At 40.2% G+C, this 15,324-nt stretch overlaps 1 protein-coding gene across 1 annotated transcript in view; it reads left to right on the top strand.

Moving 5' to 3' along the window:
- The window catches only part of IPMK (inositol polyphosphate multikinase), a 41,523-nt gene extending 26,931 nt beyond the window's left edge, over positions 1-14,592 (top strand). Inside the window, exons 5-6 of the mRNA XM_065068179.1 lie at positions 7,940-8,021; positions 9,022-14,592. Coding sequence (XP_064924251.1) covers positions 7,940-8,021; positions 9,022-9,656 — 717 coding nt within the window. The 3' untranslated portion in view covers positions 9,657-14,592. The remainder of the gene's footprint in view (positions 1-7,939; positions 8,022-9,021) is intronic.
- The last annotated feature ends 732 nt before the right edge of the window (positions 14,593-15,324 follow it).

Raw genomic sequence — 15,324 nt, 5'->3', positions numbered from 1 at the left:
CCTTCTGCATTTAAAAAAGCTTTCCTCCAGAAGAAAATATCTTTGATGCTTACGTGCCGGAGGAGCAGCTGCCAGTTGAAGGTTGATTTGAGCTGGATACGGCCCTGCCGATTCCGTATGGACTCTCTTACGTTTCCTTAGATTAGGTGAGGAGAAAGGTGAAGGTTCAGTATTGGCCACTCTAAAATCGCAATGTAAAGAAAAGCTGTACAGAATGTTTATGGATCAGAAGTACGTTGATGTCAGTAATGAATTCTTGACGCAGTGCACTTAAAGTACTTATTTTTTCTGCTATGATTAGCATAGGAATAATTTTCTTTCTGATAAGAGATTTTTGCTTTCCTCCTCGCTGACACAAAGCCAGGGCTTCTCAACAAGCACAAATGGCTGAAGACCTTGATAAGCTTCCTCTCCGCTGTTAGATAGCAACAGCACACAGATTGCACCATTGTTTGAAATAATTCTAGTATCTCTGAAGTGGTTTGTACTTAATTGTCTGGGCTCTCAGCCTTAACTCTTGTCTCAAGATAAGCTTTTTACAGCTATAAATTATAGTGGTCATGATTAGTAATTACGTAAGTCTATGTGAAAGAACGTGGGAGTCAAGTCAAAAACCAGTCGAGATTGAGAAGGAAGGCTGGAAATTACTGCTTTGGATGTGGCTCATGTCACGACATAACCTTTCTTATCTCCTGCGTAAAACAATGTACTTCACATCTATCATTTCATGACAGTGCAAAAGGAATGAGCTCTTGCTTCCATGGTATTTTTGCTTCTAACTATTGTTTTCAGCACTGTCATTTATTGGTATCTTTATCCTGTTGCAGAAATTGTTTTGATTCCCCCATTCAGACTGTCTGCATATTGATGTTTCCCCCAAGCATTACAGTTTCCCATCCGGCATTTAACTAGATGAGATTTGGTTTGTGCCTTTGGTACCAAAGCGCACATTGAAGTTTTTTTTCCAAAAAGAATTCAAAAGGTTCCTCCACCCCTTGCAGAACGCTTAGGAAGGTCCACATCACAAGGCATTTTCTCTGTTCAAGTGCCTCCTCTTGATCAAGGAGTGCTCTCTGCCTGTTTCCTTGCTTTATTTCTGCAATATTGTGCCTGCAATGTAAAACACCCTCCTGTGCAGGCATTTGCTGCCTGTGACAGCTAACATGCCTGATAAAAGTTGCTAGTGTTTGCTGGACAAAACGTGGTGTAAGATGATGCAGAAAGGAGAGGGGTTTGGTTTTAATCTCTCGGTTCAGTGTTATTTTTTAACATGGGGGTGGACTTGCTTATTAAGTTTCTATTTTAGAAAAGCAAGAAAGAGAGGGCCAGGAAAAAGAAAAACGTAGTTATCTGTGTTTTTTAAAGCGCACATCATAGAGACTCTCATGAAGAGATACAAGCAAAAACATGTTATAGGTGGGGTTTTTTTAGCCCCAAAATTCTGTATAGTGGGATTTTACCCCCAAAACCATTGATACAGCTTTTTTAATGCACTGGTAAATAAGCAGTCGTCTGTTTTTTATGTAAAATCTGTATGGTTTGTCCTTAAAAGAAGCTGAGTCTCCGGCCTGTCAGACCTTTGACTTATGTACGTAGTTCTGGCAGCTGGCAGGTGCTAAACTATATTTATCTTAATGCACTGAGTAGACAGAAAAGAAGCATGGAAACACATTTAGAAAATTCATATTTGTTGGAGAGGTTCATTTCTTTAATGGATGAGGACACAGATTAGTTATGAAAGTAGTGAGAGCATAAATCTAAGTTGGAAAATTTGGATATGGATGCAATAGCAAAAATACAAGTTCAGATATGATTTCAGTAGTAGACACATAAATACATGAGAAGTATCTTTGCAGCACATGCAGTATTAATGAGAGAGTGTTTTGTGTGCTGCTGAGTACAAGAACAACGTGTGGGTTGTGATCTCACTTTGGATTTGCAATCCATTCAGAATCCACAATTCCTGATTTCTGCAGGTTTCCTTTTTCTTCCAGGACATCTTGGTTGCGATATCACATAGTCCATAATAGTTCTGAAACACGTTTTTAGAGCACAAACTGGCAATTACATAACCTTACCAGTATAGTCCGTCATTTACTTTTATTGTTTGTGCCTATGAAGCATTGCATGCAGCAATGCAGATGCCTCATCAAAGCTGTTTTTACAAGGGAATTTCCTAATCTACACCACATGTTCCTGCAAGATATTTTAAGCCTGACTGTAGCTGAGTCTGTTCTGTGAGTTCTTTATGAACCCTTTCTAGTATCCTGGTAATTTTCATACACTCCAATGCGTTACAAGATTTAAGAGGGAAGGAATAATAAAGATATTAAATCCTGTGTCTTCATCCACAGTAAAAAATGAACAGAACTGTTTGGTGGGGGGTTTTTACGTTTATAAATCCAATTTATGTTTAAGAGAAGTGAGGAATACAGAACAGAAGCTAAAAAAGGAGCAGCAGCCCAGGGCTGTGGGTGGTTTGTCTGTGCTGGCTGGGTTACCTCTCTGCGTTTCTCTCTCCACTTTGGCTCCCCAGTTCTTGCAGTCGAGTTCGGCTCCTCCGTTTCTCAGATGGTGCCATATCGGTGCTGCAGAGCTGAACACAGCGATTCCTCTGAGCCGCTATTATACTTTAGAAATGCTTCACGATCAACTGCGGTGTCGCTGTTTCTTTTATTTAGGAGATTATTGGTCTTTTTCACTGAGTTAGTTTCAACATAATTTCATTCTACAAGGACCTTACCCAAACTTTCTGTTGATGGTCAGAGCCTTTGGTGTCAACGTAATCATATAAAGCACTCTGTCAAATAGCAGGAGAACAGAGAAGCAAAATGGATAGAATAATACAAGTATAGTCTTAGAAATGGGGGAGCGGGGATGCATCCTTCCCCTGCTGAACTGTCAAGCCAGCAGCAAAGCAGCGGTGTGTGTACTTTCATCGCTTGTGCTCTAGAGACAACAACATAATTTTTTTAGCTTAAAGGGGAAGGAATTGTTGAGATAAATGGATGTAGATAAATGGGCATGCTCTCAGCAGCAGTAAGAGTGTTGGAATATTACTATAAAGCAGTAGTATTAAATAAGAAAATGTATTTTTAAAAATTTCTCCCTTTGCTATTTTTTCTTCAAATCCTTGTTTTACTTCCTTCTGGAAAAAGAAAAAAATAAGGTTTGTTAAAACTCAGTGTTTTAAGTCTTCTGCTGTGGCAGGATCAGCCTGTGGAGAAACTCACCAGGTTCTTGAAACATGAAAGAAACCTGTATATTGACATAGAGAACTGTGTATTTATATATTTATAAATATGTTTACAAATTCATACCCTGGAGGGTCTGGGTGAAGCTCCCGGCTCTGGCTTTGGCAGCAGTCTGGTCCTGACCTTCAGGTGCCAGTTTGGAGCGCTGTAAACAGAAAACTGTCTAATATTTAAACACCTGCATGCTCATACCTTCATAAACGTAACATGAGGTGATTGCTAAGTATATTTACAGAAGAAATAGGAGGGGTGGACAGCTTAGCCATTTGAAGCCTGGATGTCTCGGCATCAGAGCATGTCTCTGTCTCCGTGCTCTGCTGCAGCGCTGTGCGAGCCAGCTCAAAATTTTTTCCCCAGTTTTGAAGATGTGGATTACGTAATATTTTTCACAGATGTGAAAGAGGTCTGCAGGTTATTTAACGGAGATTTTTATTTGCGATAGCAGTATCTCCATCAAACAGGCTAGTCTTAATTAATACGAATTTAAATTACACTTTCTGGAAGTTAGGGAGTTGCCACAGATAAGTATTTGAACAGTGTGTATATTTTTCTGCCTCACCATGGAAGTCAGTACTGAATGACTGTAAGTAACGTTACGTAACATTTTATATTTGTTCTCCTAAATGCAGTCTTCAGCATAATGTCCTAAAGCTGCAGTTGCAAGGTTTCCAAATGGCATATCTCACTGTTGAGATCTTGCAAGGCTGGTACTTTTTTTAAAGCGCACACTGGCCCAACCTTTTATTTTAGCTCAAGGTTTCCCTCAGTTCAAGAACATCAAATGAACTAATGGTAATTGAGGAAAAGGTACAAAAATGTGTGTGTGTGCAAGCAGCAATAACTTAACACCTCATGGGGAAATGGAAGCCAAGTGCAGGTTGAGAAAGGCCAAGGATTATTTCCCTTGACAGTTAATCATCTGGATTTTTTTGATGTGCTGCCCATACGAGGTAGCTACTACTACTGATTAAAAACCTGAACCTGTTGGCATGCTGGATTCCAGTTGTTTGTGCAGAAACTCACCGAATGGAAGCTGCCTGTAGGCATAAGGAGGAGCCTCCACATTGTCAGCCAGAACAGCTCTGACCTGGACAAGAGTGTGAGGATGTACAGAAGTCACTGGTGGAGCAGGGGTTCTCTTGAAGACAGTGTTCTGCAGATCATTTACAGAGCACAGTACAGCGAAACTCCCTGTCAATACAAAGCAAACACATAACGAGTTGTGGCAGGTGGACAAGAAAAGAGATATTCCTGTCTAATAATTTCCTGGCTGTTGTTAAGGTTACGGGTTTGACTTACTTGACTTGTCACCGTTTTGGCAGATGTGGGCCAGTACAGACAGCTGGAACAACAGGGATACAGAAAAAGGTTGATTCAAAAGCCAATACCCTTTTGGGAAGGGTTAATAGCGATGAAAGTGTGAACAAAAGCAGGGTGAAGCCAGAGGTCTGATATTAGTCTTGCGTGGTTTGGGGGTAGGTGAAGGTGAAGCAGGAACTGATGAAAGGTTCTCACTGTTTGAACTTGGGTTTCTGTTCTTCTGTTTTCAGTATGGGGCTTGATTTACATGTGGTAGAGGTTTTCCAGGAATGTTCCAAGTAGTGAAACTATATAGAAAGCCACTGGGGGAGGGGAATGGTTTTGTGCAAATTATAAGAGGTCACGCGGCCTCACAGGAAACACAAATGGGGCTTATGTGCTGCTCCAGCTTTTCTTGGGAAAACAAAATGAATTTGCGGATCTTAATCGGCATTTTTTGAGCAAGTGCCCGTGTCACAAAAACTGTTGCTCCTACGGGGAAGAGATAAGGTTCTGGTAAACAAGATTACTCGTTTAGGAGTGTGCTGCGGTGCTGGTGTATGGAGGAAGCTGCCCCTAGATCAACTACACAAGGACCTTTAATATTATTAAAATGAAGACACAGCTAGTTAAAACTTACATGTATTCGTCAGAAACGTGATCCTCTTCCTAAGCAATATATATTTTTCTTTTTAATTCTTGCTTTATTTAATTACTTTTGGCTTGTCGCTCTTTAAATTTAAAAAGTCTGTGAAACTTTTTGTATGTTTTTGGAAGTAACTTTGGTACTTGAAGTATTTCTATAAGTAATCTTTGGGTTCATGTGTTGTATGCTGTACCGCTTTTATGTGCTTTGGGGGGAAAAAAAAAAGAAGTAGTGGTGAAAAATGATTCTTTTTGGGAAACCAAACACACTTGTTGGATGCTGGTTTAGAATAACTCCCCTCTGCTCTGCTCTTCTGCAACGTACAGACATCAGGGCCTCAGTTTCTGTATGTATCACAACAGTGGGAAGTGTTCCTGCTACCAAGTGAGTTTAAGCATTCAAGCTTAGAACTGTTGTTTCTTTAGAAGAACCAGAATTATTTACTGCCCCTTGAGTTCATACTTGATGACTTAAATCAGTTTCCACACGCTATGATTTAAATTCCTTGGGGACCCTGAATTTAATTACTTCTATCTTTTTGTCAAAATAAGAGCTATTTGAGACTTTTTTTTTTTCCCCAGCTAGTTTGCAAAGCAGGAGTTCTGGGCCTGTGTTTTCAGATGATTGTGCTCATTGTGATTTGCATGGGGGAATCAGGTTTCGGGGTGAAGGGCTGCAGTGAAAACAGGGATTTTTAATTTTTTTATAATTATTGCTAATTTACCGCTCCTTTTTATGTGCTGATTTTTTCACTCTCCTGGACTGTCTCTGGGCTACAGCAAGAAAAGAACCCTGAAGGACCCACGGGTGCCCCCCGACTTGCTTGCTGGGGGACCCCTTGTACCACTGTTTTGATATAGTGTACATGACTTTATTGAAGCAATTGGTGCTGCTCCATATTTAGAAGTTGTCCCTTATCACCCTCATACAACCCCCATTGTTGCCTGGAGATGCACAGAGGCAACCAGACACTGAGCAGCACTGGTTAACACAAGAGCAGCAAGTGCTCTGCCAAACATTTAGGAAAGAGAGTGCTAGGCTTAGGGGAATTCAACTTGACTTCCAGATCCTAGCCTGAGCTTTGAAGCTGTTAAAAAGAAACAGATTTTTTTTTGAAGTGTCATAATAATAAAAAGTCTTTTTCAAATTTGTTTTGAAACTTTTGACACCTGAAACAGTGTAAAACACCTAGGAACAGATGTGTTGGTCTTCCTGCATGGGAAGGAGCAACCCCATGGATGTGAAGAGGTTTATCAGTTGAAGGTGAAAGTGTCTGTGTGCTTCACACAGCCATGGTCAATTTTACCCTTGCTGCAAGGATGAAAAGCAGTGGAGCAGAGCAGTGGGATTTCTGTCTGAATCCAGACACAAGCACACACACGTGGTCCAGGAATGGGCAGCTGGGTTGGGAGGTCCCACAGTCAGGGCCAGCAAGATCATGGCAGTGGTGAATGGGCTCCAGGGCTCCTCTGACACTCCAGAATAGCCATGAGGGGCCAACAGTCCTGCGGATCCTTCTCAGTCCCACCACTGGCAAATGGCACTATCTCAAGCTGGCTGAGAGGAGAAGGTAGTTACAAACTCACAAGAGCTTTACGGAGCCAGTGGTCAAAGAGTGTGGGGCAAAAAATTCCCTCCTGAAAGGCTGAGCCCTCTTTTGGATGTTGGTTAGTGTGTACCCTTCTCACAGCATGAGAGGAGTGAGCAAATGGTCTGAGAGCAGGTGAGTTTTACAATGTCTGGCAACAGGCAAGCATGGTTGGTCCTGTGAAGTCTGGGCAAGTAATGCAAGAGCAGACGCTAGGTTCAGAATCCATTTGAAGGGACACTATCTGATTTCTATATACTACCACAGGGTGTGGGGCAGGCAGAGCCGCAGCGGGATGGGTGCCGCAGGGTTGGGTGGTCTGAACACGCGCCAAGCACAGAGTGTCTGCCAGAGACAACCGCCTGCTTGGTAACACCATTATTTCTGCAAATAAGAATTGTCTGTGCTCTCATATACAAATTAGACTTTTAGCCTGGCTGGCTGGCACGTTTCCTCTATGGAAATTATTTCAGTTAGAGAGAAAATGCGTCTCTATGTAAAATGTTTTTGAATTAAGCTGTTAAGCTTGTACAATTCCTGATATGGACAAAACTGTACCCGTGTAAGTTGCCTCCCTTTCAGGCAAGAGCTGATGTACCACTATTGAGCCTGAAACAGAGTTTTTACTCAGCTTCTGTCATTTATTTAACATAATCTCATTTGTGCCAATGACTATAGTTTCAGGTGGGTCTCACAGAGCCAAGCCTTCCTGGTCACATCATAGTATTTCTTGTTGTTTTGCTGTTGTGCCAAATATTTCTATAGTTTTAAGAACTTCAGAATAATCACATTGAAATTTTTAGCATGTTATGTCTTACTGATTTAGTATGTGTAGTAACCTGGTTAGGAGTATGATAGTTTCAAGTCACAGCATTGATTTGCAAGGCAGGTGCCATATAAAATGTTTTCCTGTGATGGATATGTATATTTTTGCCAATTCATGACATCTTTGAAATGAAGGAAAGCTGTAGCTTAGACCCTCAAAAGGGGAAGGAGAGGATTTTGCAGATCAGAGCGATGCCGGTACTTGAAAGCTGTGCCAGGGCAAACCAGTACCAAAGCTGTTGTAACCTGTTGGTAAGGTGTCCCACATCTCTGCAGAAATCGTGGTTGTTGGAAATCAGCACCGAATTTTCTCCTTGTTTCATGCAGGTTTACCACATCTCTTCTGACAGCTACGAGATGCAGAACCAGCACTATGGAAGGAGCTTGACAAAGGAAACAGTAAAGGATGGTAAGGAATTTGTGTGTCACAGTTTGGTGCTCTGGGATATTATTCGTTTATTTATGGAACTGTATGAAAAAGCAGTCTGTGTGTTCCCATTTTAATAGGCCCTTTCTCTCTGCTTGCCAGGTGGCTCTTTAGCGGTTTTCTGTAGCATTTGAAGTACCTGTTTTTCCTAAATTATGTTTGCAGTTGGTTTTAACAGGAGTGTAGACTATACGAGTTTCCTCATCATGTGTCTTTTACTACTTAATAAGGGGGTGGTAGCAGTAGATTTCAATTATTTTGCAGCTTTGAAACTATGATGAAATAGAAAGCTTTTAGAAGTCTAAAATGTTTTTATTATGTGTATATTTCTATCTCTAGTTGTCTTCTGTGGATATATCCTATCTTTTATATTAGAAGGCTACTCTAAATGCAACTTTTAATCTAAGGGACCTTCTCAGTTGAAGTCAATCCATATGTTGCTCTATATTAACAATAAATAAAAATGGTACCAGCATACAGCTGTTCGGTGGTGATAACTATTTCAGATTAGTTATTAATTGACATCTGTTCATGTGTTCTACACCAAGGGACAAAAGGACACACATGAACACACCCCTCTCCAGAGCTGGCGCTGCCTTGTCAGCGCTGTCACTCACGATAAAGAGCCATTTGAGCTTGTTTATCCCCAGAGAATTTCATGGGTCCCTGCCCAAAACTGCCCAGATATTTGCTAAAATGAACTGGGGAGCAGGAACCATGTTCCTCTACTGTTCAATCAATACATCAATCAGTTTTATTTCTATTCCAAGCCCAATCTGTAGGCCTTATACAGGTGAGGTGACTGAAGGTATCGGAGTTTCTTGGTTCACTTCTGATTTAGTTGATAATTGCCTGAAGGGGAACTAAGTGAATACTGTCTGGTTCTTCAATTCGAGGACTACTTTCATCCCCAAAGAAATGAAAAATCTTCAATTTCTTTTCAGAGGTGCAAATAATCCCAAACTCGGTCTGTTTCTTGCAGGCATCTCAAAGTTTTTCCACAATGGGTGCTGTTTGAGAAAGGATGCAATAGCTGCCAGCATTCAGAAGATTGAAAAGATTTTGGGGTGGTTTGAGGGCCAGAAGCAACTCAACTTTTATGCAAGCTCATTGCTCTTCGTTTATGAAGGTTCCTGTCAGGCAACAACTGTGCGGTTGAGTGATATGACCTTGGCAGAGAAGAGAGGAGTGCCCAAAGGACTGTTAGCAGGTGGAGACATATTGGAGTATAATAATAATATTCATGTAATAAATTCTACAGAGAATGGAAAAATCGAGGCCTCTGTAGGTAAAGGCTTGTCCAAGTTTTACGCACTTCACAAAAAGGCGTATTCTAAGAGGCACCACAGTCAACTCTCACTTAAAGTTGAAAACTTGGAGCAAGACAACGTGTGGAAAAGCAGCACGTGCGTTACACAGGAGCATCTGAACGGAAACGTTATACCCCAACTGGAAAAAGTTTTCTGTCACATGCCAGCAGAGATCAAGGAAAGCGCCAGCGTAGAAGTCCGGATGATAGATTTTGCTCATGTGTTTCCTAGCAACACAAAGGATGAGGGCTACATTTATGGTCTGAAGAATTTAATCATAGTACTTCAGGATATTTTGGATAACTAAATTATTTGCTATGGTTTTTACTGGGGGCCAACGATAAAGAAGAGCAACAACATGAAGAATTTCTGCACTTGTAATGCTGTGTAACTGGGTTTATATTGTTCTATATTTTATTTGTCTTTGTACTTTTGGTAGAAGGGTTTAACTTTTTATAATCTTACTCAGGAAAATAATTGATAGTGAATTAGGGAGTGTGAAAGGCTGTGGATACTGGAGATTAAGCAAGATAGGTAAATGACTAGAACGAAATATGGCTGGCTTAAATCCAAGGAGTACAGTTGTACAATAAGCAAGGGTTATGTTAGTTCCTGTAACGACTTTAGCATAGTTAACATTTGCCCACTTAGCCTTGACACTGAGCCGTATCTCCATTAACAGGTTTTTAGAAAACGGACTGAAAACTCTCGAACATGCGGGATTGATATCCCCAGTGCTGCCCTCTTGTGTTTACTATATCTGAATAACTGGAGTTAACCCTGCTTGGACAGAAATCCCCTTTTGAGTCAGTAGTCTAACCTGGAAGCCAGTGTATCTTATCAGAAAGTGCTTTGCAATGTCCCGGGATGATAGTTCTGTTCTTTCAGCCCTGGGGCGGGCGCTTCCCCTCATGGTGGTTGTTCGGAGCTGATGTTCACCACAGACAAGCTGCAACGTAAGTTGTGTCGCGGTGCTAAGAAAATGCTGGAGTAAAATACCGTAACAGACTTAAACTGCACAACTGCTAGAGAAGCTGTGTTCGTAAGAAGGGGTGAAAGAATGCAAACACGAGATGTTCCAGGAACTAATTTAGTTTAGGAGCTTAAGTCAATCTGTTAGTGGAGTGTCTGATACGACTGAGGGAAATGCCTCACTCCTTTGTTCTGATGGCCCTTCTCCAAAAACATTGCTTTTAAAAGCAAACTGATCGAGATTTCCTCTAGCCACTTGTATTTTTGCATCAAGCTTTTCACATTTCCACTGCTGGGGAGCACCAGCCTGAAACGACGAGCAATACAGGTGAAGGACCTTTTACTGCGAAGATCCAGTCAGCCCTGGAGCAAGCAGACATATCTCACATATCTCTGCTTGTCGAAGAGGAGTTGAGGCCCTTTTTCTTTTATGACATGTAGGAGAGGGGTGTAATTTGAAGGTTGTCACACTTCCTACTTTTTCACAGGAAAACTAAAGCTTTCTTGTGGAATATTGGAGATCAGGATGATATATCCAAAGCATTTTTGGTGTGTCTCTTCTGTGTGCTGCATACGTGGCTGTCCTACCTATATAGTCAGCTATATGGAAAGTTGGGACAGAGGAGTCTTGCCATCTGTAGAGCGAGATTTTAATGCTTTAACCAAGCCCCAGAAGTAGAACTTTTTAGAGTGGATTTGGTCATTGGAAACATACATTTTTCACACGTGGATTTCGTGTGACACCATGGCATTGCTGCTCTCTGCGTGATGTTCTGCACTACGCACTCATGTGTACATGTCTTTGCAAGATCTCGATTTGACATATTTTTTCTATATCAGAAAGAGAGAAATACTTTTTCAAATAAATATGCTGTTTTAATTAAAGCTGAAATTTTAGCTCTTTGAGAACCTGCGTTAATTGGAAGAAACAGGGTATTATGTGTACAACTACATTGTTTAGAGCTAATATTGGCCAATACTTTCAAGAATGAAACCAATCTGTTAGTAACATCATGTTTTTGAAGCATGGGACAAGACGCTTGCAGGAGGGACAGTATCATTTTGTTGAAAATTTTATGCAAATTATGGTGAAGGCTGAGGGGAAAGTATCAGGAAGAGAAAGTATTTTTTTCTACCTGCTATTTCCATTGCACCATACAGCTAATGTATTCCTAACTCTCTGTGAACTAATTTAAGCCATATTCTAGGAAGAGTTTGTGGTTTTGTTTGCTTTGACGCTGGTTTATCTGTTATGATTTTGTTCTTCTATCCTGCACATAGTCAACACTAGGGTAGTCTAGGCTTGTAGTGGCCTCATGTGATAAATTCACCATGTTTTATAGAAAATATGGGGGGGAAACACTTATATAATGGTGTTTTTGTCCTCTGTAATTCATCTCTTCTGGATTTTAATCCATTTTGTGCTGGAGAAATCAGACATCTGCCTCAAAGAAGTCAGTCATTGGAAAATGATCTGTATGCTCTTAGTATAAGCTCATTCTCCTGTCTCTGCTTTAAGATATAAGTCTTCAGTGTTTGAATGCTCTTGAAGTATTGATTGTTGTGTTGACTATGGCAGTGTTTGTAATGCACCTGGAATATTGTTAAGCCGTCAGAATATTTTAAATTAAATAAAGTAATTTTATCATGTTTTTTTACCAGTAGTTATTATTGATATATTTCTGTTAATTTAAAATGTAGCTTGAGAGATAACAGTATTTTTAATGGGAAGTTGTGTAAATGAAGCTTGCTGTAGAGGTGTTTTGGCATAGTACCAACTGTGAATTTCTGCCTGCAAAGGCGTTATATTCACATTGTTCTTGCACATTTTAGATTTGGTGTTTCTAGATGGTGTTTCAGATCACTTTCAGTTTTAGATGTATTCGCAGAAATCATTAAACAGATTATGGAGTTAATTATAAAATGAAGAGGGGTACACTGGTCACTAAACATACGTATTGCCATCATCTCCTTCCCTCGCAGTGATGCCTCTGTTGTTCTCTATACGAAGTGTACGGGACAGGCGACGCTTACATGGAAATCTTCATGGAAACAGTAACAAGGCTTATAGATATTTCTGTCCCGTAAATCAGGTCCCTTCCCCAGACCGGTGTGGTGTATCTGTCGTCGATGAAACGCGGCTGGTTCGATTTTAAGCAATAAGAGTTTGATTTAGCAGAATCGATTGTCAAAAGGGAAGATTCTTGGAGACGTTGTCATTGATGTACTCTCGGAAAATACACTGTTCTGAAGACTTCCTACCTAGGTGATTGTGAGAATTGTGTATAGGCTTACCTAATGAGAGCTTGAATTGTATCAAGTTTTTTAAAAAAAGCATTTACATATGTGCTATTTTTGGATATGGGTGGAACTTGTTGCAAAACTTACGTTGGAAATTATTATACCATTATGAAATGTTTAAAATATTTTAATCTAATCATTCTAATCATTTTACGAACTAAACCGGAGACTTTACATATAGTTGTGATTCATATGAAGCTTGTACTGTTTTCTCTTCCCCCCTCCCCCTGCTGTAATGCATACTCAGATTGTTTTTCCATAACCCTGTAGTTTCATGGAGAAATTTTAAAGTGCTCGGTAGATCAGGAAATCACTAACTCCCCTTAGTTTGATTAATGGAGTGCATGTGTTGTTGACATACTTCAGTGCACGTGGTATTTTAAGTACTATTACTGAATTATACATCTAAAGCCCCAGTAAAACTTCCTCACCTGCATCAGGGAAGGCATCACCTGCGCTGGCCTGAACTTACGCAGCATTGTAATTGTTCTGCTTCACCATGTGAAGTATTCCCAAGGACAGGAGGACAGTGGAAGAATAGAGACTCACATCTGCATCTGCTGTTTAAAGTTACGATTAGTTGTTCATCCTCCCTCCTATTTTCTTTTTTCTTCCAAGTAAGCTTTCCTCCTGAGTGCCTTCTTCAGCCCGTGCCACTGGTAAGCTCCTGTAGCATCATTATGGAATGATTTAAAGCGAGATTTTTATTTCCTAAAAAAACTTACACCACCCAACTGCTCTTAAAGTCAGGTATGGAAAAACACCATCAAAATGCCTCAAGTCCTGTGGGAAATGCAATTTCCTTTCTGCAGACTTGCCTGTGGAAGAGCAGGAGCAGAAGTTAGTGGAGAGCATAGTTTGCTGTGAGACTGGTTCATAGGTTTTATGAAACTTCTTTATTTGTGTTTTGAAGAAGATGTTTCGGGGGCAAGGTGAGTGACAGCCAAACTGTATGAAGTTTTCCTTTTCTTGCTGCAATGAATACCGAGGTTTGGGCACAAGAAGGTAGCACGGTGGGAAGCAATGAAAGGTCCTAAGGAGCAGTGAGTAGGACATCTGGTCCATTCTGCAGTGCAGGTAATCGCTGTGGATAAAATCCAAACAAGTGTCTCGCAGGGAGAATAGCCATGAATATTCATTGAGTTACAACAGACCCTTGTAGAATGTTATCCCTGAAGCAGGTGCCTCTCTGTAGCAACAGACCAAACACTTGTCCTTGTTCACAGCAATGTGCAAATGAAAGCTGCAGAAAAGGTTGACGTCCAAAGGACAAATGTAACTGAGCAGTGTTTGAAAGGGAAAGTGTGAGGAAAGCTGAGCATTGTACAGCAGAAAACATAACTTCAAGAAATATCTTTTACTGTAGTCTTGTTTAGTGGCTATGGGCCCTGTGTATTTCGAGTTTAATTTGTTTGTTATAGGACATTCAACAGCAAATAGTCGGAGCAAGGGTACTTCCAAAACACCTTAGTTTGAATTGTGTACATTGGTTCAAATAGTTATATTTTTTTAAAAAGTGACCTGTGAAGTAACTTCCAAATACAATGTGTGTTGCACCTGACTATAAGTGAAACTAGAGTGCACAAAGGCACTTTAATACTCTGGGAACTGTACTGGAAAACGAAAGCATGTGAAATTGCACCTGGTGTTGTGTTGTTAATTGTTTTTACAGTCTAAAATTCTACATTAATTATGCCTGATAGGTGAATGTATCTAGTCTGATCTCAGTTTCTTTGATTCAAGTGTCTAAAGCCGTCACTCAATCTCCTCTAATTTGTATGCGTTTATAATTTAATTTGCTATTTTTGGCCATTACTGGACTGCAGGGGGTATTGTTAATATTACATGTGTTATTTTATAGAACATTGTACTATGCTATCTACCAACTTTTGTAACTTAATTGGAAGTGATATTGAGGGTAATTCTAATAGCTGTGTATTTGGCAAATTATTAAAAATTCCTGCAAGTGACTTGCAAGCGTAATTGGTTTCTTTTTAATGCAAGAGGGTTGTTTGGGTAAAGTTTCCCTGACTATACCAGCACTGACTGATCCCTCTTTCTTTCTCCTCTATTCTATGCACTCTGTAATGGGTGTTTACCTTGGATTTACCAGTTTTGCTTTACCACTATGTTTTTGTCATGGCATCCATGGCTATTGTTTGTTGCAAATACCTGCTTTGGTATACAAGAGTCACCTCTGTAAAATGGAAAAAAAATCCAAATACACATACAGACACAAAAAATAGACAAACAAAGAACAGAACTTGTTTTTTGAACAAAAGTGCATGCTTTGCTGTGTTGCATGTGAATGGTTGGTCAGCGTTGTTATTTGATTTTGAAAGCAGTCCACCAGTCTTCTTCCTAAAACCTTGCTACCGTGCTACCGTGAATGGAAAGATGATTGGAGAAGACAAAACCATCTCCCTAACTGCAACACAGAAAAATGTTTTTAAAAAGGTATTTTTCATAAATTTGGGACAGTTAAGGCCTTGATGAGCACCTAGGAAATGGCTGTTTTATTCCAGAATAATTGAACCTCAATATTACCTTTAATGTTTGATTGAAAGCTGTGAAAATCACAGCTTAAGGGTGTTTAAAGTTGACTTGATTTTTGTCCTTGTTCTTTCAGAAGAGGGTAGTCAGGCAGTAAAAGGAAGGCAGAGGTGACAATGTGGAAAAGCTACACTTCCCCTTTGTGCTCT

The sequence above is a fragment of the Columba livia genome, chromosome 6 (assembly GCF_036013475.1).
Source record: "Columba livia isolate bColLiv1 breed racing homer chromosome 6, bColLiv1.pat.W.v2, whole genome shotgun sequence".
In the NCBI taxonomy this organism is placed as follows: domain Eukaryota; kingdom Metazoa; phylum Chordata; class Aves; order Columbiformes; family Columbidae; genus Columba; species Columba livia.
This window is presented reverse-complemented; position numbering and strand designations above follow the sequence as displayed.